Source organism: Mytilus trossulus, chromosome 5 (assembly GCF_036588685.1).
Source record: "Mytilus trossulus isolate FHL-02 chromosome 5, PNRI_Mtr1.1.1.hap1, whole genome shotgun sequence".
Taxonomy (NCBI): Eukaryota; Metazoa; Mollusca; class Bivalvia; order Mytilida; family Mytilidae; genus Mytilus; species Mytilus trossulus.
In genome coordinates, this window is record NC_086377.1 from 32,322,626 (window position 1) to 32,349,617 (window position 26,992).

At 33.0% G+C, this 26,992-nt stretch overlaps 1 protein-coding gene across 2 annotated transcripts in view; it reads right to left on the reverse strand.

Moving 5' to 3' along the window:
* Nucleotides 1-23,356, reverse strand: part of LOC134718764 (NAD(P)H-hydrate epimerase-like) — a 96,967-nt gene extending 73,611 nt beyond the window's left edge. The window contains exons 1-2 of one of the 2 annotated variants that reach the window (XM_063581463.1): nt 23,295-23,356; nt 21,467-21,581 (exon numbers count right to left, since the gene is read on the reverse strand). In XM_063581463.1, coding sequence (XP_063437533.1) covers nt 21,467-21,573 — 107 coding nt within the window. In that variant the 5' untranslated portion in view covers nt 21,574-21,581; nt 23,295-23,356. Of the gene's footprint in view, nt 1-1,305; nt 1,404-21,466; nt 21,582-23,294 lie in introns of those variants that run through there. The other variant, XM_063581465.1, reaches the window with a different exon arrangement.
* Between the last annotated feature and the right edge of the window lie 3,636 nt (nt 23,357-26,992).

A 26,992-nucleotide genomic window follows, 5' to 3' on the forward strand; every position in this document is an offset into this window, starting at 1 on the left:
CGTAATGGACTGTGATATTATAGATGAAACTCAGGAAAAGGTACCACTTATTAATATAAAAAAAAGAAGATGTGGTATCATTGCCAATGAAACAACTGTCCACAAGATACCAAAATGACACAGAATTAACAACTATAGGTCACCGTACGGCCCTCAACAATTAGCAAAGCCCACATTGCATAGTCAGCTATAAAAGGCCCCGATAAGACAATGTAAAACAATTCAAACAGGAAAACTAACGGCCTTATTTATATAAAAACAAATGAACGAATAACAAATATGTAACACATAAACAAACGACAACCACTGAAATACAGGCTCCTGACATTGGACAGGCAGATACATAAATAATGTGGCGGGGTTAAACATGTTAGCGGGATCCCAACCCTCCCCCTAACCTTGGACAGTGTTATAACAGTACAACATTAAGGCTACTTTCTCATGGAACAGTGTGCACCGCAATACGATCAGCATAAAACAAAAACAAAAATGACAAAATCGTATTAAAGCATGTTAGTCTTAATTAGGTCAACGCATGTTGTAAACTTTTCTATGAACGTACTTAGTCAAAATAATTTCGAACTATGACCTTGTAAGTGTTAACCATTGCAAAATAATAAATACTCAATTCCAATTGGCTGAAATCATTCATAAAATTCTATCAATCTTTAGTGACTATTATTGAATTATCAAAAAAGACTATAGTCAGAATACCATGTCAATAAATGTTTATCTTGGTAATTAAAACATGAAATTTAAATTGACGAGCTTTTGAGTAAAACGATTTTACAATTCAATTCGTGTGATATTATCACTTGTATCTGAATGGGATTTGATTAGACCTAATTTTATATAAGCCGACACTGGGGTCAATTCTGTATTCACTTTTGTAGCTCATAAGGTAAAAGTCCAAATGAAAATTAAACACCCGTCTAAGACACAGCATTAAGACACAGCATTATGACACAACATTATTACTTGCTTGGTCCGTTTCTGTGTGTGTTACATTTCAGTGTTGTGTCGTTGTTCTCCTCTTATATTTAATGCGTTTGCCTCGGTTTTAGTTTGTTACCCCGATTTTATTTTTTGTCCATGGATTTATGAGTTTTGAACAGCGGTATACTACTGTTGCCTTTATTTACGCCTAAATACTCCACAATTAGCGGAGCTGCATCAAACACATATCGTTAAACCTTTGATTTGAAACAGACGCGGATGTAAATCCTCGATCACTCGAAATAAAGGCAAGGACTCTGCTATTGTGTTAATTGTGAAATCAAAAAGGCGCATGTAAATTTTAAATACCTGATATGTCTTACTGGTGTCTCTTCTGATATACCAGTCGACTCCTCTATTCTGTAAATTGATCGAGATCGCCGTATAAACATCCGATTCATGGACCCAGAAAGTATTCCAAACCAACTAACATCGTTCATGTCTAACATATACACATTAAGTATAAAATAATTGTATACCATTTATCATACTCGTTATATTGGTGAATAAACAGAAGTTTATATCTGTTATCCTTTTATTCATAAGAAATATTGAATATACAGGAGCATGTATTATATCTTATATAAAAGATGTAATTTTATATTCCCGATGTCTTCAATTTCGTTTCAGGGCAATGTGCTATAATCTTTTCATCATTGTTAATCGGCTTACCTCTTTCACTGCATATGAATATCGTTAATTTTAGCTCTAGCTTCCCTTGGTAATAACTTTAATGTCAATTCAAATCATTCCCATAAAATCAATACAATTTTTTCATCATATGATATTGAAAATGAAGTCAAAATTAATGACAACTTTTAATATCTTCAAATAGGCTTTTCATACGGTAAAGTCGAGCACAATCAATGAAAATGTCCTTGCAGCACTTAGTGAATGGATAAAACTAATGTATAACACGTTGGTAAAATAAACTCATCATAGATACCAGGACTAAATTTAGAATATACGCCAGACTCGCGTTTCGTCTACAAAAGACTTATCAGTGACGCTCGAATTCAAAAAAAGTTAAAAAGGCCAAATAAAGTACGAAGTTGAAGAGCATTGAGAACCAAAATTTCTAAAAGTTTTGCCAAATACAGCTTATGTAATCTATGCCTGAGTTAGAAAAGCCTTAGTATTTCAAAAAATTCAAAATTTTGTAAACAGTAAATTTATAAATATAACCATATCAATGACAATTCATGTCAGCACAAATGATTACATGTATCTCATATAAAAAGAAGATGTGGTATGATTGCCAATGAGACAACTGTCCAGAAAAGACCAAAATGACACAGACATTAACAATCATGTTTGTTTATCAATTTGATGAAATATATAAGTGATAAACAACAAAACAAACTAATAAAATTGTCACTAAACAAAAATAAAGTTATAGCTGACATTCATGTTTAAAACAACATTACAAGCACAGCGTTCCTATGTCTCTTATCGAAATCAGGGGCAATAACTTTTTTTTTCCATCAATGTCATTCCATACATGTAGGCGAGTTGCCGAATACATTTCAATTTGTAGTTATATGACATATATTTCAAAAGGCATAACCCAAGTTAAAAAAGACAATTGGCAGATAAACGAACTCGTCAAACACTTTGAATACATAAATCGTTAGCATCTATTCCATTAAAAACAACAGGTGATATCATCTTGCGAGCGCTTTTATTGCAACTTTTCATAAACTATGTAGTGTTATTTCCAATGGGAGAAAAAAACCGCAAAAATCGTGCATTGACACATTTTATCAAATCTTTCCAATACTTTGCTAAAATGAATCTTGGACACAAATTTGCGATTCAGCATTTTTAAATGAAACGTTCTTTTTTTTTAACTGGATCTTGTCAAAACAGTATATGAATTCTGCAAAGAATAAAATACTTCAAATTTAATGAGGGTCTTGATGTGTGGTTCTTCATTTATTCATACTTCATTTTTGTACTTATTTGAATATCATTTTGCCCATCATTATCTACATTCGTTATATTTCATCATTATTATCGCTTCTTTGTAATTTGTCTATGTTCCCTTTCCTTTAACTTATTTTGCCTTTTACTATATAATTATGTACTTTTTAATAGTTCACTATTCAATTAATCCCACCCAGACCATCTGAAGGCAGGAGTGACATTATGATGAAAAAAAACATACGTGTAATCCGTATACTAGCTGGTTAATCTCAACAGTCAAGATGTGTCACTTAGACATAATATTCCAATGGTATAAGCAACTGAAGTATAATTATAAGGCCTTAGAAGAAATTCAATGAAATATCAACATTTACTGTCAAAATTAAAATTCTTGGCGAATCTGAAAATCAGGAGAGCAAATAACTGACCACTCTGATATATTATTTTAATTACAAATATTTTATATTAAGAAATATTTGCTTTGATCTTGCATGTGACTTGAATATGACAAGCCTATGCAATGTTCACATGCTTTCATGATTTAAATCAACGCAATGTTACAACCTGAAAATATCGGTTCCAATATTTTGAAACGACCAAAATGTTAAGCAACAAATGGTATTGAGAAAAGGCTAATTTTTTTAATTTCATTTTAAATATAACCAAGAGTTCCTTTCAGAAGTTTTTGTTTCTGATTCTTAGGAATACGTAATCAAATATGTCTGCTTCCCCCTTGTATTACATCGAAACCTATGTATTGCCGATGCATTTCATGTAATTACATGTATAGACCATTATCAAATAGGGTTTTTCTATTTGAACTTTGGTATTCTATTTGTTGAATCTACAGTATATCCCTAGGCAATTCTATACAAGAATTATAAAAATATACTTTAGAATAAAATAGGACATCGGTCAAGATGACAGCTACTCGTTTCCTTACATATCCGTTCTGTATTGATGAATGTAATATGACAAAGAAGATTTTGACATTAGTAATCAATCTTGCGACTGCAATTTCCATAAATATTTCAATCTTCAATTCTTATATATCTCTTCTTTTGTTGTTCTATATAGCAATTTATTTGATAAAACAGCTAATCTTCACAGAAAATGTTTTCTATAATCAAAGTACCATTAGGGTAATAAGCTAATGTCCTTTTAATATTTATACATTCCCTCATGGTTACATCGTCTCTGACAACAGTGCTGAGTAATGTTGTATAAATGGTATTGAGACAACTTATACGTAAATACGTTGTATCCAACTTTAGACGTTTTTTGCAATACTGTCCCTTTGCAAAGATTAGAACACTAAAGTCTGAGAATAGTTCCGAGTTGGTTGATCAAATATCCCACTTAGGCTTATTGGTTCCTATCCGAACAGAAAAACCTCAAAAAGCATTTACCATTATCAACAGATCTTTATACTAAATGCGTATCTAAGTAGCAATCATTTCATTGAAATATAGTTGTTTGATAATTTATACTCAAAGGAAACCCTAAGATATATTGTGTCATCAATATGGTCATACAATATAATAGGAAGGAATGTTTGTGAGGAGCAAACTTGTGAATAATTCATATTCAAGACAAATATTTCTTAAAACTGTTCTATGGATAGAACTGACTATATTAATTCTAGCCGTAGAACAGACCAAATCAGTTATAATCGTAAAACTCTTCTACTAGTAGAACTGTTCTAGTCGTGGAACTGATCAACGATATGGTCAGCTCTAGGTAGAATTTCTAAAACTGCTCTAGGAAAGAACTCTCAGGATCAGTTCTAGCTAGAACTGTCTAAATCAGTTCAAGGTAGAATTGACAAAATCAGTTCTAGCTAGAACTGTCTAAAAGGTTTCAGGATGACAGTAACTCGTTTCCTTGCATATCCGTTCTTTATTGATGAATGTAAGATGACAAAGAAGATTTTGACATTTGTAATCAATCTTGCGACTGCAATTTCCAGAAATATTTCAATCTTCAATTCTTATATATCTCTTCTTTTGTTGTCTTATATAGCAATTTATTTGATAAAACAGCTAATCTTCACAGAAAATATTTTCTATTATCAAAGTACCATTAGGGTAATAAGCTAATGTCCTTTTGATATTCATGCATTCCCTCATGGTAACATCATCTCTGACAACAGTGCTGAGTAATGTTGTACAGTGAAACCTGTTTAAACCGCAGCTCTTCGGGACTGAAGATTTTGTTCGATTTGGGCCGATGTTCGGTTTTATCCGGTTCACAAAGCATGCAATCTGATATGACGGTGCGTAAACACATGTTTGGTTTAGACAGGTTTTCGGTTTATGACGGATTCGGTTTAGACAGGTTACACTGTATAACACAAAGGAATTATAGTTTTCCATTCACAATGACAGACACTGTGTCTAAATTTAGACGATGTTAAGCACTATTGTCTCATTGCAAGGATCAGAACAGTAAATTAATAGTCTAGTTTCGAGTTGTCGAGATAACATCCCACTCAGACTAATTAGGTTCCTACAATGTATCTGGTATGATTTAGACATTTCATTTGAACATGTTGAAGATGCAAGAAATCATATTTTTTCAGAAATCAACAGGATATCCTACGGCCGTAAACATGTACAAAAATGTATGTATGGTTTTTTTTTAATCAAGCACAACCCCTTCTGTTAGAGGTTACGTATCTTATCATCATAAAATATATGAGAACATAACCCAAATCAAGCTAACAGGTGGTTTTAGAATAATTATGTTTATTTCCGATGCAAACACAAATATGCTATGCATAATGACCTGAAAAAAGTACCGTCAATTTATTCCTTCTGATAGATTTTATTAGCTATTGAAGTAATGCAGACATTTTTGTGCTTTGTAAAGAATATTATCATAAAAGTTTCGATGTAAAATACCATTATATGTCAAACAAGAATGTGTCCCCAGTACACGGATTCCCTACTCGCACTATCATTTTCTATGTTGAGTGGACCGTGAAATTGGGGATCAGAACTCTAATTTGACATTAAAATTAGAAAGATCATATCACAAGGTACATATATACTAAGTTTTAGGTTGACTGGACTTCAACTTCATCAAAAACTACCTCGACCAAATACTTTAACCTGAAATGGGACAGACGAACGAACGGACGGACGGACGAACAGACGAACGGTCGCACAGACCAGAAACCATAATGCCCCTCTACTATCGTAGGTGGGGCATACAAATTAGAGCTGAATATTACCCCACTTACGCTTGTTACCAGGTATACAAATGATACGGTGAATTTCCTGATTCTTTTCAACTGTAACTACTAGTAGTAACGAATTAGTATTTATTTAAGTTAATATAATGATTAAGCGTAACTACTTGTACCCAGTTTTAAGAATATAGTTATTAGTATCTATATAAGTTGATATAATAAATACAGCATGTACAGTGTGTAACCATTGTACCCAGTTGTAACCCGTCACAAGGGCACTGTAATTATATTTTAAAATTAAAAGAATAGAAATTAGCATTTTTACCCAATTGAAGCATTTATTTCATTTTCCATTAAATGACATTCCCTGTACCTATGTGTTACTGGTTACAAATAGCAATATCCAACAATAAATGAACTAATTACTTGCCATATCTATCTTGTACCATTGTTAACTTTATTAAATTTGCGTTAACTGAAACAGAGGACTGATAAATACAGTCGAAACAGTACCAGTTCAAGTAACAGTTTAACAAGTCCAAAAATGCATTGAAAAAATGAAGGTTTCAAGTTTCATTTAAATTTTGCCTTTTGTACTAGGTTTCTTACAACTAGTGCATACATATATATATATTTCCCGTTTGAATGTTTTATTATATCACTAGTAATTTGTGGGGCCATTTATGGCTTGCTGTTCGGTGTGAACCGCAAGGCTCTGTGCTGAAGGCCGTACCTTGATATATAATGGTTTACTTTTATAAATTGTTACTTCGATCGGGAGTTGTCTCATCAATTTGGTGTCCTCCAACTAACATCAATCCTAGCAAAAAAGCTCAAAGCGATCATATCGCAGAAAGTCATTAAAACTCTCATCGACGGATGCATATACTCAATACTTGTCTAAATAGCAAGCATTTCATTGAGATATAGTTGTTTGATAATCTATATTCAAAGCATACCCTAAGATATAATGTGTCTTCAATATAGTCATACTGAAAGGAATGAAAGGATTCTCACCTTGCGACCTTATATGAGACCTTTAAAAATTCAAAACAGCAATTTTATGTAAATATTTTATTTGCTTAAACATGATTGGTAATTGTGAAACCTAATATAAAGAAGGTACCTTGTTGAAGCCCACTACAATTAGTATAAAGTAAGGAATGTATCTCCCTCATGCAAAGCTCTCATTCCTTTCACGGATTTGGCTATACTTTTTGGAACTTTTGGATTATAGCTCTTCATCTTTTATATAAGCTTTGGATTTTACATATTTTGGCCACGAGCATCACTGAAGAGACATGTATTGTCGAGATGCGCATCTGGTGCAGAAAAATTGGTACTGTTAATTTTATTAACTTAGTGTTCTTATGTATAATTCTTCCCTCTTCTGATTATCAAACTGATCATTTAATTATAGAAATGTTTCATCGGTCATCTTGACAGTAATCAGTTCTCTAGTGCTCCTCTTTATCACTAATAAATGTAAAATGGTACTATCAACTCAAAAATATCTCCATCAACTCAAAAATATCGCCATCAACTCAAAAATATCTCCGTCAACTAAAAAACATCTCCATCAACTCAAAAATATCTCCATCAACTCAAAAATATCTCAATCAACTTAAAATATGTCCATCAACTCAAAAATATCTCCATCAACTCAAAAATATCTCCACAATATCTTCATCAACTCAAAAATATCGCCATCAACTCAAAAATATCTCCATCAACTCAAAAATATCTTAATTAACTCAAAAATATCTCAATCAACTCAAAAAATATCTCAATCAACTCAAAAACATCTCAATCAACTCAAAAATATTTCCATCAACTCAAAAATATATCATCAACTCAAAAATATCTCAATCAACTCAAAATGTCTCCATCAACTCAAAAATATCTAAAAATAAATCCATCAACTCAAAATATCTCCATCAACTCAAAAATATCTCCATCAACTCAAAAATATCTCAATCAACTCAAAAATATCTCAATCAACTCAAAAACACCTCAATCAACTCAAAAATATCTCCATCAACTCAAAAATATATCCGTCAACTCAAAAATATCTCCATCAACTCAAAAATATCTCCATCAACTCAAAAATATCTCCATCAACTCAAAAATATCTCAATCAACTCAAAATATCTCCATAAACTCAAAAATATCTCCATCAACTCAAAAATATCGCAATCAACTCAAAATATCTCCATAAACTCAAAAATATCTCCATCAACTCAAAAATATCTCCATCAACTCAAAAATATCTCAATCAACTCAAAAACATCTCCATCAACTCAAAAATATCTCCATCAACTCACAATATCTTCATCAACTCAAAAATATCGCCATCAACTCAAAAATATCTCCATCAACTCAAAAATATCTCCGTCAACTCAAAAACCATCAACTCAAAAATATCTCAATCAACTCAAAATATCTCCATAAACTCAAAAATATCTCCATCAACTCAAAAATATCTCAATCAACTCAAAATATCTCCATAAACTCAAAATATCTCCATAAACTCAAAAATATCTCCATCAACTCAAAAATATCTCCATCAACTCAAAAATATCTCCATCAACTCAAAAATATCTCAATCAACTCAAAAACACCCCAATCAACTCAAAAATATCTCCATCAACTCAAAAATATCTCAATCAACTCAAAAATATCTCAATCAACTCAAAATATCTCCATAAACTCAAAAATATCTCCATCAACTCAAAAATATCGCAATCAACTCAAAATATCTCCATAAACTCAAAAATATCTCCATCAACTCAAAAATATCTCCATCAATTCAAAAATATCTCAATCAACTCAAAAACATCTCCATCAACTCAAAAATATCTCCATCAACTCACAATATCTTCATCAACTCAAAAATATCGCCATCAACTCAAAAATATCTCCATCAACTCAAAAATATCTCCATCAACTCAAAAATATCTCCGTCAACTCAAAAACCATCAACTCAAAAATATCTCAATCAACTCAAAATATCTCCATAAACTCAAAAATATCTCCATCAACTCAAAAATATCTCAATCAACTCAAAATATCTCCATAAACTCAAAATATCTCCATAAACTCAAAAATATCTCCATCAACTCAAAAATATCTCCATCAACTCAAAAATATCTCAATCAACTCAAAAACACCCCAATCAACTCAAAAATATCTCCATCAACTCAAAAATATATCCGTCAACTCAAAAATATCTCCATCAACTCAAAAATATCTCCATCAACTCAAAAATATCTCCATCAACTCAAAAATATCTCAATCAACTCAAAATATCTCCATATACTCAAAAATATCTCCATCAACTCAAAAATATCGCAATCAACACAAAATATCTCCATAAACTCAAAAATATCTCCATCAACTCAAAAATATCTCAATCAACTCAAAAACATCTCCATCAACTCAAAAATATCTCCATCAACTCACAATATCTTCATCAACTCAAAAATATCGCCATCAACTCAAAAATATCTCCATCAACTCAAAAATATCTCAATCAACTCAAAAACATCTCCATCAACTCAAAAATATCTCCATCAACTCAAAAACATCTCAATCAACTCAAAAATATCTCCATCAACTCAAAAATATATCAATCAACTCAAAAATATCTCCATCAACACAAAAATATCTTCATCAACTCAAAACATCTCCATCAACTCAAAAATATCTCCATCAACTCAAAAATATCTCCATCAACTCAAAAACATCTCAATCAACTCAAAATATCTCCATCAACTCAAAATTATCTCCATCAACTCAAAAATATCTCCATCAACTCAAAAATATCTCAATCAACTCAAAAACATCTCCATCAACTCAAAAATATCTCCATCAACTCAAAAACATCTCAATCAACTCAAAAATATCTCCATCAACTCAAAAATATTTCCATCAACTCAAAAATATCTCCATCTACTCAAAAATATCTCCATCAACTCAAAATATCTCCATCAACTCAAAAATATCTCCATCAACTCAAAAATATTTCCATCAACTCAAAAATATCTCAATCAACTAAAAAACATCTCAATCAACTCAAAAATATCTCCATTAACTCAAAAATATCTCAATCAATCTTTCAATTTGATATCCATTAAAATAATGCTCGCTGTTTTTTTTAATTTCAGGTCCAACGTGTTTTTACTATTTTATTTCACGTTTAGAGGACGGTTGCCTCGTTCAACGTGTTCTGCTTATTTAATTTTACGTGCATCGTGATTTTCAAAGTCTTATTTTGCGTTCGCGGTATTTTTCAAATAAAATTCAAACCCTTGGCAGGGATCGTCAAGAAATACTTTTTTTTTAAAGCCGTAAACCAATTATATCATAAATGTGTAAACTAAATCGGCTATATCAATTAAGTAAAACAAAGAGTTAATATATACAAGAGGAAAGTGACTCAGTCACAAAAAGTTCACATAAAAGTATTTATTTTTCGTGCAACGTGAAATTATGTCTTATTTCACGGTTTTTTTTTCATGCAAGCAACCCCCCTTTACCACCCTCCTCAATGTTTCTATACGTATAGAACATATAGAACGAGACGTGCGTTTTATATATGTGTCTATCCAAGTACGAGATGTGAATTTAATGTCAATAAGTGATAGCAAACCAACAACAGATATAAAATTGAGAATGGAAATGAGGAATGTGTCAAAGAGACAACAACCCGACTAAATAAAAAAACAACAGCAGAAGGTCACCAACAGGTCTTCAATGTAGCGAGAAATTCCCGCACCCGGAGGCGTCCTTCAGCTGGACCCTAAACAATATATACTAGTTCAGTGATAATGAACGCCATACTAATTTCCAAATTCTACACAAGAAACTAAAATTAAAATAATACAAGACTAACAAAGGCCAGAGGCTCCTGACTTGGGACAGGCGCAAAAATGCGGCGGGGTTAAACATGTTTGTGAGATCTCAACCCTGTTATATTACTTGTTTATGATATGGTATTTATTCAGTTATGTAATGTTAGCTTTTTTATGCTTTAATATTCGAAATTCCAGTTACTTTGTATTCATGGCTTTTATATTAAATCATGAGTCCATGTGCAAATCAGTCATTAATCATGCAATTAGAAATAAATTGTTTAAGTTGCGATATTCTTTTAGGACGTACACGTTTTGTTTTTGTTTTTGTTTTTTTTTTCACAATGAAGAATCAACGGAAAGATCAAATGCATCTATGTGTATTGTTTGTAATCTCTAGGTTTTTCACTGATTCTTTTCATTCCATATAATCTTTTTTTACCTAAAAGCTTTTGATATAACTAGGTTTTTTTTATCAATAATTGATGGTTAATACTATTGTATATCCCTTAAATATATTCATGTTTTGCATTGACAGCCTTTTATTTTGCCCAGTATGGTACCAGTCTAAAATTGACAAAGAGAAATAACCTGTTTCAAAGGTTTGTTACAATAGAAACAAATCAGTTCTATTATTGTCATTTTTTTTATTTTCTTTGGTTACATCTTCTGACATCAGACTCGGACTTCTCTTGAACTGAATTTTAATGTGTGTATTGTTATGCGTTTACTTTTCTACATTGGTTAGAGGTATAGGGGGAGGGTTGAGATCTCACAAACATGTTTAACCCCGCCGCATTGTTGCGCCTGTCCCAAGTCAGGAGCCTCTGGCCTTTGTTAGTCTTGTATTATTTTAATTTTAGTTTCTTGTGTAGAATTTGGAAATTAGTATGGCGTTCATTATCACTGAACTAGTACATATTTGTTTAGGGGCCAGCTGAAGGACGCCTCCGGGTGCGGGAATTTCTCGCTACATTGAAGACCTGTTGGTGACCTTCTGCTGTTGTTTTTTTATTTGGTCGGGTTGTTGTCTCTTTGACACATTTCCCATTTCCATTCTCAATTTTATAAAAGGCAAATCGACTATTAAATGCACAAAAAATTGGATAAAAGTATCATTAAAGGGAATATAACTTCTTGTCAGTTGACAAACACGGACATTACGGCTAATTTGTAAATCGTACTGTGCTAAACAGATAAGTTCAGATAAGTTCATTTGTTTACATAAATAAAGCCGTTAGTTTTCTCGTTTGAATTGTTTTACATTGTCTTATCGGGGCCTTTTATAGCTGACTATGTGCGGTATGGGCTTTGCTCATTGTTGAAGGCCGTATGGTGACCTATAATTGTTAATGTTTGTGTCATTTTGGTCTTTTATGGATAGTTATTTCATTGGCAATCATACCACATCTTCTTTTTTATATAGCATGTTTATTACTTATCTCTATCTATTATAGTTTTTGCAAAACTTCAAAAAATAGAACAAGTACATGTCCATAGTACATGGATGCACACCTATTATTTGCTATGCTCAGTGGCCCGTGACATTGGGGTGAACACTCTAATTTGGCATTACAATAAGAAATATCATATAATAGGGAAAATGTGTATTGTGTTTCAAGTTGAATAGTCTTCAACTTCATCAAAAACTACCTCGACCAAAAACTTTAACCTGAAGCGGGACAGACGGACAAACGGAAAATGCGCATGCGTGGGATTGGAAGGGTGATTTTTTGAGCTGCTAAAAATTTTTCGTAAAACTTTGTTTATTTGAGGTTCACATTGAAACTGTTTTGACATTTTGTATTTTATACATAAACCCTCCCATATTTATCATAAATCCATCATATGATCTCATAAAATCACACTAAATACAAAACATAATAATCACAATTTTTTGACACTTCAAGCTTAGAAACATGTAAACATCCGGTCAAGAACTTCCGGTTTCTACGCACTGAAAAAAAATCCTGTACTTTACAACGTTCTTACTAACTTGGCTATCTGTCAACCTAACCTGTAGCCCTGAGGAGCCCAGGGAACGAAGAACTAACACATCTATGAGCTAACAGGTACTGTGTAAATTGTCCTTGCACTTGAATTCTAAACACGTGCACCCTTTATCTGTAAATAAATTATAATTTTATAAAAGAACCATATCTGACTTCAAAAGTTGTAGTCATGGCCTATGTATTAACACTTCACATAGTCATACTATCAATACTATTCCATAAATTGTACAACCAACCTGTACAAATGAACACACCAGCTGACTTAATAGATTCTCTTGGTAATATGCATAGCATATCATCAGTGTACTTTACAAACCACAGAACTATTACAGATAAATCACATCAAAGGTACATTAAACAATCAAACACATACTTATGTTTTCTAGTACTTGCATTATCTGGAGACACTGAAATAAACCCAGGCCCCAGAACACCTAGGTGGCCCTGCGGAACATGTGGAAAAGCGGTCACATGGAAACAAAAAGCACTCTGTTGCGATTCATGTGATGTTTGGTATCATGCAAACTGTCAAGGCATGTCATCTAATGTATATCAATGTATGGATTCATCAAATATATCTTGGGCATGCATACAATGTGGTATGCCAAACTTCTCCTCATCCATATTTGATCTTACCATACCTGAAACATCTAACTCATTCGCACCATTATCAGAACATTCAGTAGGAAGTCCTGGCTTACCTAAAGCAACATCGTCACCTATAAAACAAACTTATATCAAGAGAGCTCAAAAGAAAGAAACACCATTGAAAATATTAACAATAAACTTTCAGTCTATTAAAAATAAAAAGGCTGAACTTGATGAAATTATTTCATCTGTACAACCAGAAATAATATTGGGCACTGAAACCTGGCTCAGTAGCGATATCTTATCATCTGAATTCTTTCCAGCTAATGATTATACAGTTTATAGGAAAGATCGCCCTCCATCCAATAATAACCAAAGCTACGGTGGTGTCCTCATTGCCATATCAACACAATTACTATCCAATGAAATCAGAGAATTACAAACAGACTCTGAAAGTATATGGGCAGAAATAAACATGACAAATGCAAGAAAACTCATACTAGGCTGTTACTATAGACCACCATCAGATAATGGCATATCACTTGAAAATCTTAACATCTCACTTAATCGCATCAATAATAATACAAAAACCACTGTGATGCTAGGTGGCGATTTCAACCTCGGCCACATTGACTGGGAAGTACCATGCATTATTCCAGGCAAACCAGAAATTAAATTGCACACACAACTTTTAGACATCATAAATGACCACTCTTTAGAGCAAATTGTAAATAAGCCTACTAGAGGTGACCGAATACTCGACCTCCTACTCACAAACACACCAAGTATAGTTAACAAGACAGAAACTATGCCCCCTATTGGGAATGCGGACCACGACATTGTCTATTCTGAATGTAATGTATCTTTAAAAAGAAACAAAAAACAACCTATCAAAGTTTTACAATATACCAAAGCCGACTGGAGCAAAATAAAAATAGATTTAGGAACACTCTTATGCAAAATTAAAGAACAATTTAAAGAATCCACCTCAAATATTCTATGGAATACGTTCACAGAAGCTCTAACACAATCAGTAGAAGCTAATATCCCTCACAAAATAGTTACAAACAAGAAAAAACTACCATGGGTAAACAACAAGCTTAAAATTGACATTAACAAAGCTAAACGACTTCATAAAAAGAGTAGAAAAAATGAACAACTGAAGAAAAAGTACAAGCATCTCAAAAAATCAATTCAAACAGATATGAGAAGATCCTACTGGAACTACATCGAGAACATGATATTTGATCTCCCAGTAAACGAACCAGACAATCCCATATTTAAAAGACAACCTAAAAACTTGTACAGCTATATCAAAAACATGAAAAATGACAGTTCAGGCATTGCAGCATTAAGAAAAGATGGCATTTTAACTGATAACACCGAAGAAAAGGCCAATTTACTAAACAATCAATTTCAGAAGGCATTCTCAACAGAAACATCCAGCGAAACAATACCGGACATGGGAATTTCTAAACATCCTAAAATGAACACCATACAAATTTCAGAGAAAGGCATACAAAAACTACTAGGAAAGATTAACCCACACAAGGCCACAGGGCCAGATGGCATATATGGGCGTGTGCTTAAAGAACTAAGTACTGACATCGCACCCATAATAACATTAATATTTGAAAAATCCCTGAACACCGGAAAAATACCAACTGACTGGAAGCATGCCAACGTCTGCCCAGTATTTAAAAAGGGAGATAAACACAACCCTATCAACTACAGGCCTATATCCCTAACATGCATCCTATGTAAGATCATGGAGCATGTATTAGCAAGTAACATCATGGCACATCTAGAAAATAACAACATTCTATACGATCTACAACATGGGTTTCGCTCCTCAAGATCTTGCGAAACCCAGTTAGTGTCATTCATACAAGAACTGGCAAAATACAGCAATGATAAAATCCAAACTGATGTAATTGTGATGGACTTTGCCAAAGCATTTGACAAAGTCCCTCACAAAAGACTACTTCATAAACTTAAACACTATGGTGTCGACAACCAAACACTGAACTGGATAGAAGACTTTCTCTCACTCCGCACACAAACGGTATTACTGGAAGGCACCAAATCTGAACAAATACATGTCACATCAGGGGTACCTCAAGGAACAGTACTTGGCCCCATTTTATTCCTGGTGTACATAAATGATCTGAATGATTACATAAAACATGGCACTCTTAGACTTTTTGCAGATGATAGCATCATATATAAAACCATCAAAAATGAAAATGACTCAGAAAAATTACAAGAAGACCTAACTGCAGCATCAAAGTGGGAAGAGGACTGGCTCATGTCCTTCCATCCGGACAAGTGTTCCGTCCTCCAAGTAACAACAAAGAAAACACCTCTCCCATATGACTACATCTTACATGGGCACACTTTGCAACAAGAAACATCTACCAAATATCTTGGCTTAACCATACAAACTGATTTAAAATTTAACAAACACATAAATAACATCACAGCAAATGCAACTAAACAACTAAATTTTATCAAAAGAAACCTTAAAGTCAGCTCGCAGTCAGTTAAAGAAAAGGCCTATATCTCACTTGTGAGACCAAAGCTAGAGTATGGTAGCTGCATCTGGGACCCACATACAAAATCCCAAAAATCACAAATAGAAATGGTCCAAAGACGCGCAGCCAGATATATATGTAATCGATATCATAACACCAGCTCTGTGACAAACATGCTTAACCATCTTAACTGGCCAACACTTGAAATTAGAAGAATAAGAACAAGGCTTATATTTTTCTTCAAAATTATACACCACCAAGTAGCAATATACCCTACGAACTTGTTAATACCATCAGACAATCGAACAAGACAATACACTCATAGTCACTCATTCAGGCACATACAGGCAAAAAAAGACTCATATAAATTTTCATTCTATCCTAGGACAATCGTCCAATGGAACCTTTTACCAGTTACTGCTGTCCAATGCACCACAGTTGAAACATTCAGAGAACAGATTCCTATATCTGTTCTCAACCAATACTACACCATGTAATGTAACACCTTGTAAATAGTTTTATCTTATATGTACAGTGAAAACCAAAAACAAGTTATTATTTCTTTATTAAATTTTTGTTGTTGATGTAAATATAAAATTGTAAATTTTACCCACGCATGCACGGCACATAGTCATCAATATTATGATGGAGTGCGGAAACTAAAAGAAGAGAAGAACGGACGGACACACACACCGGAAACAAATTATCTTTAAATGACATGTTATTTCTCTGAGGGTTAAGTTAACCACTTCAACAATATTCACACAGGTCTTATTTTGCTAACCATTTTTGTTTATAGTGGTGCTCTCTATCTAGGTATAGGAAGATGTTGTACGAGTGCAAATGAGACAACTCTCCATCCAAGTTACTACAATCAAAATCAACAAATGGTTAAAAATAGTAATTCAGGGACAATAATTCCTCCAAGGAGCCAACAGAGAACAAGACTGACGCCAATTGATGACAAAAGCTCAAATACATTATACGTTAAGAGAGCTATTGACATTTTAGGTATACTTTAATTAGATAGCAAACAAGCCAACAAAAGCTAAATAGATATCTGAAAATCTAAACGTATAGTTTAAAAGTCTCGGGGCATGCCTTCCTTGCTCTATTGTTGAAGATGAAATGCATGTCATTTTAAAATGCCCATTATATGTGGATCTAAGACAAATCATGATACATGAAGCTTTACATTTTAATGAACATTTTAACCTTTTATCAGATAATGAAAAATTTATATTTTTATTTAGTAATGACAATGTTGCTGCTATAGTTGCCAAAACCTGCAACAATATTTTATTTAGAAGAAATAGTATTTTATTTCACTAGTTTTTAAAGAAACAAATGTTTTAATATCATTTAGTAAAAATGTATATTGTGTCAGAATTTTTAATTTTAAATGTGTAAAAATATGTTTATATGTATATAGTATATCTTAAAAGTCTCTCATAAATCTTTTTAAGATTGGTACATGCAATGCAAATGTTTTAATGTTTTAAATCTATGTATGTGAATCTCATTCTATGTTTGTATGTGTTGAGACTATAATAAAATATTGAATCTTGAATCTCTTCCATGTGAATTTAATCTTTTTTTATATCAAGACAGACAGAATATTTTATTATAATGTCATATACCAATACAGAACAATATCATACATCAAAATATTAGTATAAAAATAAAAATAAAAATTTAAATCAAAGTTATAATATCCGTATACAGCCATGACTGACTTATAAGTGTTGGTTTATACTGATAGATAACAATGGATAAATTGCCCACCAAATGAATTACATTTCAAACTGTTATATGCAACTGGTAAATTACATTTTTTAATATAAAACATGTCATTGATATTTTTGAGGAATATATATAGCGTAATATATGTAGTAAATTTGTAAAAACGAATTGGACAAAAATATAAAAACAGACAACAACATCAAACTGAACATGTGTGTTATCTTTGAAATGACCCCGGTCATTGTACAACTTGAGTAAACAATACAATCAGTAAAAATAAATGAATAATTTCCTTTTTTGATGGAGATATCTGGATGATGTAATACCATAATAAATCAATTATAGATTGATCTGAATAAAACTACAAGAAACAATGAGGCATATACGAGGGTTTGGGTGGGGTGTACAGAATACAGAATTATGGACAAAGATTAGAGAAACAAGAATGTGTCCACAGTACACGGATGCCCCACTCGCACTATCATTTTCTATGTTTACTGGACCGTGAAATTGGAATAAATTCTCTAATTTGGCATTAAAATTAGAATGATCTTATCAAAGGGAACATGTATACTAAGTTTCAAGTTGACTTCAACTTCATCAAAAACAACCTTGACCAAAAACATTAACCTGAAGTGTAACAGACGGACGAACGAACAGACGTACGGACGGAGGGACGGGCGGGCGGACGGACGGGCGGACGGACGAACGAACGGACGAACGAATGAACAGACGCACAGACCAGAAAACATAATGACCCTCTACTATCGTAGGTGGGGCATAAAAATGGACTCAAAACATAAAGAATAGAAAATAACAGAATCCTTCAGGATGTACGCTACTCTGTTTCAAAATAACAAGCATTTTAAAAGACTACTATAAATTGATAGTACAAAAATAAAGGAACTAAAAAAGCAGAAAAAAAGTTAAGGCTACATGTGCTGTGGTGGATCTAGAAACTTCATTATTAAAGTGGGGCCCACTGGCTGCCTAAGAGGGGTCCCGCACACGTCATGCTTCAATGATTTCCTATATAATCAACCAAATTTTTTTCTCAAAAGGGAAAGCCCGCCCATCCCCCCCCTAAATCCGCCTCTGTGTGTGCTTGTTTTCAAGATATGTCCAATTGAAAATTTTGCAGGAAAATAATATCTCTAGAGTTTTCATACATTAAAGATTGGCACCCTTTTACTTCCAAAAAATCTGAAAAAATATCAAGGATTTAATCATTTAGGATTATAAATTTTGGCTTGTTAAACTATATTTAATCAAATTATGAAAAGAAAAGGATGAGTTCATGGGGAGGTTTTTTTAATGGCACTCCTTAGATAAAACAAGAGGTTTCTGAAAATCTGGCAAAAAAATTTAAGATGACAGAAATTCGTATCCCTCTTCTCCAGACCCTCATATGTTTATTTTGCTGATTACCATCTGTCAATCGATAACAAACAGATAATTTAATTCTCTGATAATAGTACTTAGTATTCTATTTAACAAACTCTCACTTTGTTCAATCATTTGGCAAAAAATGTGATAACCATTTTACTATATGTCGTATTAATTCCATACAAAAATAGTTTTATTCAATATTGTAACTTTTAACATAAAAAGACATCAACGGGTAACAAATGCACTTTGAAAATTTCACTACGAAGAAAATGTGTTTCCCATTCTTTGAACATGTATATATATTTTACAGAAACTCATTTCAAATTGTCAATACTGATTTTGGTTTGATTATAGTGTTATCAAAAAATAAAACCCTACTACTGCATCTAAAACCACCCATTGTTTGGCATCCATCTACATGTATATGTCCACATTTGAATGCATTGATAGTAAAAAAAGGGGGGAGTTCCAACCCTCACAACTTCCCCTCCCCCTGGATCCACCACTGCCTAATGGAGGGATACAACAGGTGGCATAGGATCTGCCTAAAATGCCAGAACACATAATATCGCCCTAACCCATTTTAAATGAAATTTGCAAAAGTGATATACATTAGATCTGTTATTGACTATATATAATTTTGCCTTTACTACCGTATAGGGGGTTATTTTTTGCGGGTGTAAAATTTTGCGATTTTCATTGAATAATTGGTATACAAATTATTTTGCAGCATTCAAAATTTTAATCTATCCCTTGGATGTCTACTTTTAAATTGGCGGGATTTATTTTGGAGACTTTGTTCTAAATGCAAAAAAAGCAAAAAAAATTACACAAAGCGAAAATAACCCACTATACGGTATATGTTTACAATTTTACTGCTCAACTTATCTGTGGTTTATGAATTTTTTTTTTTATTTCAATCATAAATTTTATAAATGTTAAGAGATTTTACTATTCAGGGGAGGATCCAGCCATTTTAAAAACAGGGGTTCCCCAACCTAGGACAAAGGGGGAAAAACTATGTGTCCCCATTCAAATACATTGATTGGCCATAAAGGGGGTTCCAACCAGCGCCCCATCCCCCCTCCCCTGGATTCACCAATGCTATTCCACAATGAACTTTTTCAATTAATGGACAAACTATTTATTTCACATCTAAATGTATAATAAACAAAGCTTTGTTGTGACTCAGTCAGTTGCTTGTTATTTGTTTTTAAGACTGAAAAAAAAACTAGGAAAATTGTAATTAGAGAAATATATTATATACAGAATCCAATGATTTAAATTTTGTATAAGCAATAGCAAACAATTGTTTTTATGATATTCCATTTTGTTTGATTTACATAACATGTGTTTTCCATTATAATGATTATCACAACAATCAAAAAAAAAAAATATATACTGTGAGGATTCAAGATACAGTACCATGGGAGACAACTCTATTTGTTCAGCTATCAGAACATAGAAATTAAAAACAGTCAAACATAAAATTTAAGAAATATTAATTTGTTACAACTCATTTATTGCTTCATTCTTTGAGTGAATGTATTATCATTGGCCATATGTATTTTATTTCTCAGATTAGCATAGTTTTTAGACTTTAAACATTTTTTTTTCGGCAAATGAATGAATATGCCATTCTGTCTCTCCTGGGCTTGCTTAAACGAAAGACATATTACATTTTCCAAAAATGAGATATATGAATGATAAATGTTAAATGATAAAAAATAATTGACTTTCAAAATGCAGGAGCATTTAACATGTAAAAATTTAATGCCACAATGTAGAAAGAAAAATCTGAAACAGTCTGACTCTACTCTATCATGTTCATATAATTAAATCTCCTGTTCTAAAACCAATATTTTACATCAATTAAAATCAAAGATTTAAAAATGTTTAAGCATTCAAACAATGGGCTGGATATAAAGGTTCAGCCTATAACAATCCTGTCTATACAAGATACACCATTTAGTCTCACAGTGAGTCAGGGGAGGGAACCCTCCCTCAACTTACAACACCTAGATTATACTTCAACAACATTTAGTATAGTAAGTTTCATGTCCTGTCCCCTTAATCCCAATCATCAAGTTTCAAATCCATCAAATTTTCTTTCCCCCATATTGAATACAAGTTCAGAACAACCCTGCAACCTCATATTCCCACATAGAACAATGTTTGTTCAACAACAAAAAATGCTGGAACAGAATTTAATAAATGTACCATTTAACTTACCCCAGAAACTTTAGGTTCCCAATCTGAGTGGACATTGTTCTGGATACTAGTTGTCTAAACACAGTCAAGCTGTGTTGTATGACTGTACCTGTCAGTAAATTTGGCATGCAGATTTCTGAAATAAAAATATAACAGTTTTTCAAATTTAAATCATTTTATAGAATTTTATAAAAGTTATCATTCTTTTTAATTGTTCCTATTTTATTACGGTAACTGTCATAATCAGTTAGGGGTCAAAGACCAGCCACACAGACTTCTCTTGAACTGAATTTTAATGTACGTATTGTTATGTGTTTACTTTTCTACATTGGATAGAGGTATAGGTGGAGGGTCGAGATCTAACAAACATATTTAACCCTGCCGCATTTTTGCGCCTGTCCCAAGTCAGGAGCCTCTGGCCTTTGTTAGTCTTGTATTATTTTAATTTTAGTTTCTTGTGTACAATTTGGAAATTTGTATGGCGTTCATTATCACTGAACTAGTATATATTTGTTTAGGGGCCAGCTGAAGGACGCCTCCGGGTGCGGGAATTTCTCGCTACATTGAAGACCTGTTGGGAACCTTCTGCTGTTGTTTTTTTCTATGGTCGGTTTGTTGTCTCTTTGACACATTCTCCATTTCCATTCTCAATTTTAAAGTAAGTGCTACTCACAATTATTTTTTACATGCCCTTACTAAGTCTGTTATTAGATTGTATAGTTACTGCTCTAATTAAATATAAAAGTTAGTACTTTTTGAAATTTCATGAAGACCTACAGTATAATATTAGAATTTCATTAATTTGTAGCGGGGTTGCTTCCCCTTAGTACAGGTAGAACATATACAATGATATATAGCCAGTTTTAATCAACTGAGCTAGGGAATTGATTCTTTGGCTCAGTGGGTTAAAGCACTGACTGTTACCCAGACGACCGGGGTTCGAATCCCGGTGGTGACGATATGAAATGTAGAGTAGATACGTGCTCTCCGCTTACATTTGGCGCCCGACTAAAAAATCCACGATAATTATCTGGAGTACAGCCAGGGTTTGTGTTGTCAAGAGTCATATATGAAGATATGATGACTCTTGTGGTGGGGGAATAGTGTAGCGGGTTGCTTCCCCTTAGTACAGGTAGAACATATATAGCCAGTTTTAATCAACTGAGCTAGGGAATCGATTCTTTGGCTCAGTGGGTTAAAGCACTGACTGTCACCCAGACGACCGGGGTTCGAATCCCGGTAGTGACGATATGAAATGTAGAGTAGATACGTGCTCTCCGGTGACAATTTTTTCAATTCATATCTTGTAATGCTTGTACACTGTATATATATATATTATTCATGTGTCACTTTTGTATTGCAACTTTTGGCAGATCTGATAGCATTTCACAGTGTTTTTTTTGTTTTGTTTTTTAAAGTACTGTATTAGTTTATATTGCATATTTATGTTATTAGACTGTTAGAAGGAAAATGAAGGTAAATTATTATAACTATTAAAAATCTCATTACAACATGTCATGTACAAGGTGTATTTTAAGGTTTAATACCTAGGATGGGAGCTGTGGTGTAGTGGTTAGTGTATAGGAGTGATATTATATATTATTTATATATTTTTATTCAAAATCTAAAGCATGAGAGTTAACAGGTAAAGTTAAAACTGTAGTCAGAAAATCGGCATACGAGGGCAGTCATGGCAGTGCCGTGGACGTGGTAACATTTCCGTTACATTTTGAACATTTTGACAGTCTAAGTGGAGCTGATCATTCGTAGAAAAACAACTTTCTCAAGGGTAAAATTAGGACAAAATGTTGATTTTCTTGTTAAAAACGTTAAAGGCCTATTGTTTTACCAAAAGTTTGCCGGCTCTGTTTGTTTTTATTTTTGGCGAGAGTAAATGAAACCCAACTTCGGTATGACCACAAAATAATCCGAATTTCTTCTTTATTCTTTACTCCAACATCTGGAGTACCACAACATTTCTTAAGTGTAGTACGGATTATCAAGTTTTACAGTAAACAACTATGTGCTTATTCAGAGGCGAATTTAGGTGGGCAGGGGGCCTGGGCCCCCCTTTTCTGTGAAAAATTTGGTTGCTTATGAGGGAATCACTGAAGCATGACCGGAGCGGGCCCCCTCTTAGGCATTCAACGGGTCCCCACTTATGAAAATTTCTGGATCCGCCACTGTTGTGTGCAGGTTTAAAGTGAAAATAACCGGTGCACAAACCATATATTATATAGCTAGTATTATTAAGGTGCCTATAATAAACACTGCCTGGCGTACAAAATGTACCAACCACCAAGTTAAAATCGCAACGGCAGTTTGTCCGAGGCTCGTTCAATTAGGATATATGCTAAGGACTCTTTCTTAGCTGGGTGCACAATTAAGATCATATCAAAAGTTACTGAATATAGTAGTGAGACTATAACATATATCGAATCTATATTGATTAGTTATAGTATGATTTTCCTTATACTTAACTAGTACATGTAGTAAAAGAATATAATTTCAAAGGGTTTTAAGATGGTCTACCTATCTCACTCCATATAACAACTTGACCATTTATATAAACCTTAGCCTTCATCCTTACGGGCTGAAGTATTGCAAAAATAAACTTTCTGGTACAAAGAAAATTCTTAACGATTAAATCACGAAGACTCTCTGTTTTGGACCAAACAGTTTGAGTTAGACGCAGTCCATTGGCGGGTTTAGAAGAAATAGTAGACGTAGACTGTAAATGGTTAATTAAAATCTTAACTTTTATTAAAGAAGTGAGGTCTTGAGTGCCGTAATCATGGTAATGTGACCGTATATTAATTATTGTCAATTTGTATTTAATTGTCCTGATATTTACTCTAAACTCATGTAAACTGTTGCTTATTAGTTTATGTATAAAATAAAACAAGATGCAGGCAGTTTTAACATATCCAAACCTGCATTGAACTAGTCTATTGACGTTTAAAAAAAAAATTCTATAAGCTTAGCGTTTCAGATAAATAATTCAGAACTATTCAGTTTTCCGAGCACCATTTATTTAGGAGAAACAATGAAAACAATGCGCATAAGGCCGTAGGCCAAATAGTATGAGGGTTGAGTATGTACAAAATGTATATATATATATATCTTTTCTACTGAACGTTTACCAATAAAATGGCCCTATACTTGATTTCACTTATGTTGTTTTGCTTTACGACTTCTTATTATCGGAAATCATGTCGGCAGATAAAATCATTGAAATTCAGTTTACATTTTGAACGATTAAGTTTACCTTCAATCAACTTTTTGGTTCTTAATAAATTACTGGCTTTCAAATATTTGGCTTTGAAAGTTCCTTTTGTATGTAGATCCAGAAAAGGCGCTTCGGTCGCATGCAATTTTTAACGTTTTATTTTCATTTTTGTTCGATACATATTGATAGTGTATTGCCTTTCATCAATATTGATTTCAGTTCAAAGTTTTCTTCGGATTCGGAAGAAATTTTAAATGTATGGTGTCGCAATGAACGTTGTGCTAGCCACGAATGTTGAAGGTAGTTGATATCTCCTTTGCACTGCTATAGCTATACACACTGCATGAGTGTGAGATCAAATAGTAGTAGCTTAGATCCAGGATCCTGTTATTACGTATCTATACACAAACTCGTCATAGATATATAACAGGATGGACACTTTGTATTTGCGAAAAACGCGCATTTTGTCTACAAAAGACTTACTAGTGACACTCGAATAGATGTTAAAATGGCAAATAATAGAAAACGTTGCCATCCAACTCATCGTTCTGGTTTTGAAAACGCTCAATACATTTATATCATATAAACGTAATACTATATCATTAACATTATTTTCATCCTGCATATTTATGTAATAGTTGCCGTTGTATATTAAGCGCCCATTTATTTATTTGTAGGTGTCAGCATTTTGGAAATTGATTTTATTTATTTTTTACTTCAACAATAAATTGGTAATCTATTTCGGAATCGGAAATATGAATATATTTTAAATAAGGTGACTTGGATACTTCCATGAGGGGCTTCAATTCAAATAATGGTACATTTTTCAGGTGCTGATTTTGAAAAGGTTGGGGGTAGACAGGGAACGACCATTAACTTTCAAAAGGGGGACAGGTGTTTTTTTCCTAAAAATATTCTGATCCCAAATTTAATAACGAGAAAAAATAATTCTGAATCCAGATTTCCCCCATATCTTATAGTGGTCAATTTTGAATCAAATAATTTGATTGATAGCGTTAAAAAGATAAATAAAATTGTTCGCCCATAGCGCGAAAAGATTTGTTTTCACTTCAACAAAAACATACCCTGTCCCTATTTAAAGTCAAATGGTTGCTTCCTTAGACAACATTCGGACTAATGCTTGTAAAATCAAAGTACTGAAGTACTGAACATCAGAGGACCTCAAGTTGTGTTGAATTATTGATAAATGACAGGTGTTTATATTATACTTGTCGGACAGATATGTTCACCTTACAATATAGTACATATAACATTATTTGCTATGCTATAAATATATATCATATCTGAGATACTGACTTGAACTAGGATACTTAACTTTGTGAATTATCAATGATTATGTGGTCAAATGAGAACTGTTGGATTGGCATTATGACTATATAGTTGCACACATACAAAAATAGTTAGCATATAACATACAATTATTCAATAGTTTTGTTGTGTATGATTTACAAATAGAAAAATAGAGATGGCAAGACCTGAAGAAGGCCGCCTGATTCTTTTAAGTGACATACATGTATGAACAACAGAGTCGATGTGGGGCCACTAAGCTTAACTGCCCGCTTTGCACCAGCCAATATAAATGAATGCCTAGGGTGGGAATCGAACCCACATACACCAACTCTGTTGTCCCTATATTTTTAAATGAACAAAAAATTATAAAAAATAAATTTAAAAAAATGTATAAATTGGTTAAAATTTAATTATCAATTTATACATGAAAATATTTATAGGATGATTTTCTGTGATTCAGATGGCTACTCAGATTGTAATCTTATAGGCTCTAATGTACAGCTACATGAATAGACAGCATAAGAGTGTTTAAAATTGCTAAGGCAGACTTTTGGGGGGAGGAAGGAGCTTAAGGCATGCTTTTTCGAGGAGCTCCATGTATGGTTAATGGGTAGTCCTTTTTTTATAAAGTTTTACCCAAAGTGTTGACTTGCTAGACCCCTCCCCCTTTAAAACTCCTTGATTCTCATCCAATTTGATAGAAATCTAAACTGCTTTAAAACAAGGTTGTAGGTAATAACAATTATGTTTGGGAATAAAATAGAAAGGTTGCTTTAAACATGTTAAATGTTGCTGAACATTTTGTTTGAATTATCTAGAATATACATGTCATTTTGGTCTTTTGTGGATAGTTGTGTCATTGGCAATCATACCACATCTTCTTATTTATATGTACTTGTGGTTTTAATTGTGGACATTTTAAATCCATGTTAACTTATGCATGACTCTGGCCTCTGGTACAAATTAGAACATGGAATTATTCATGCAAACTCACACAAAGATTCTTG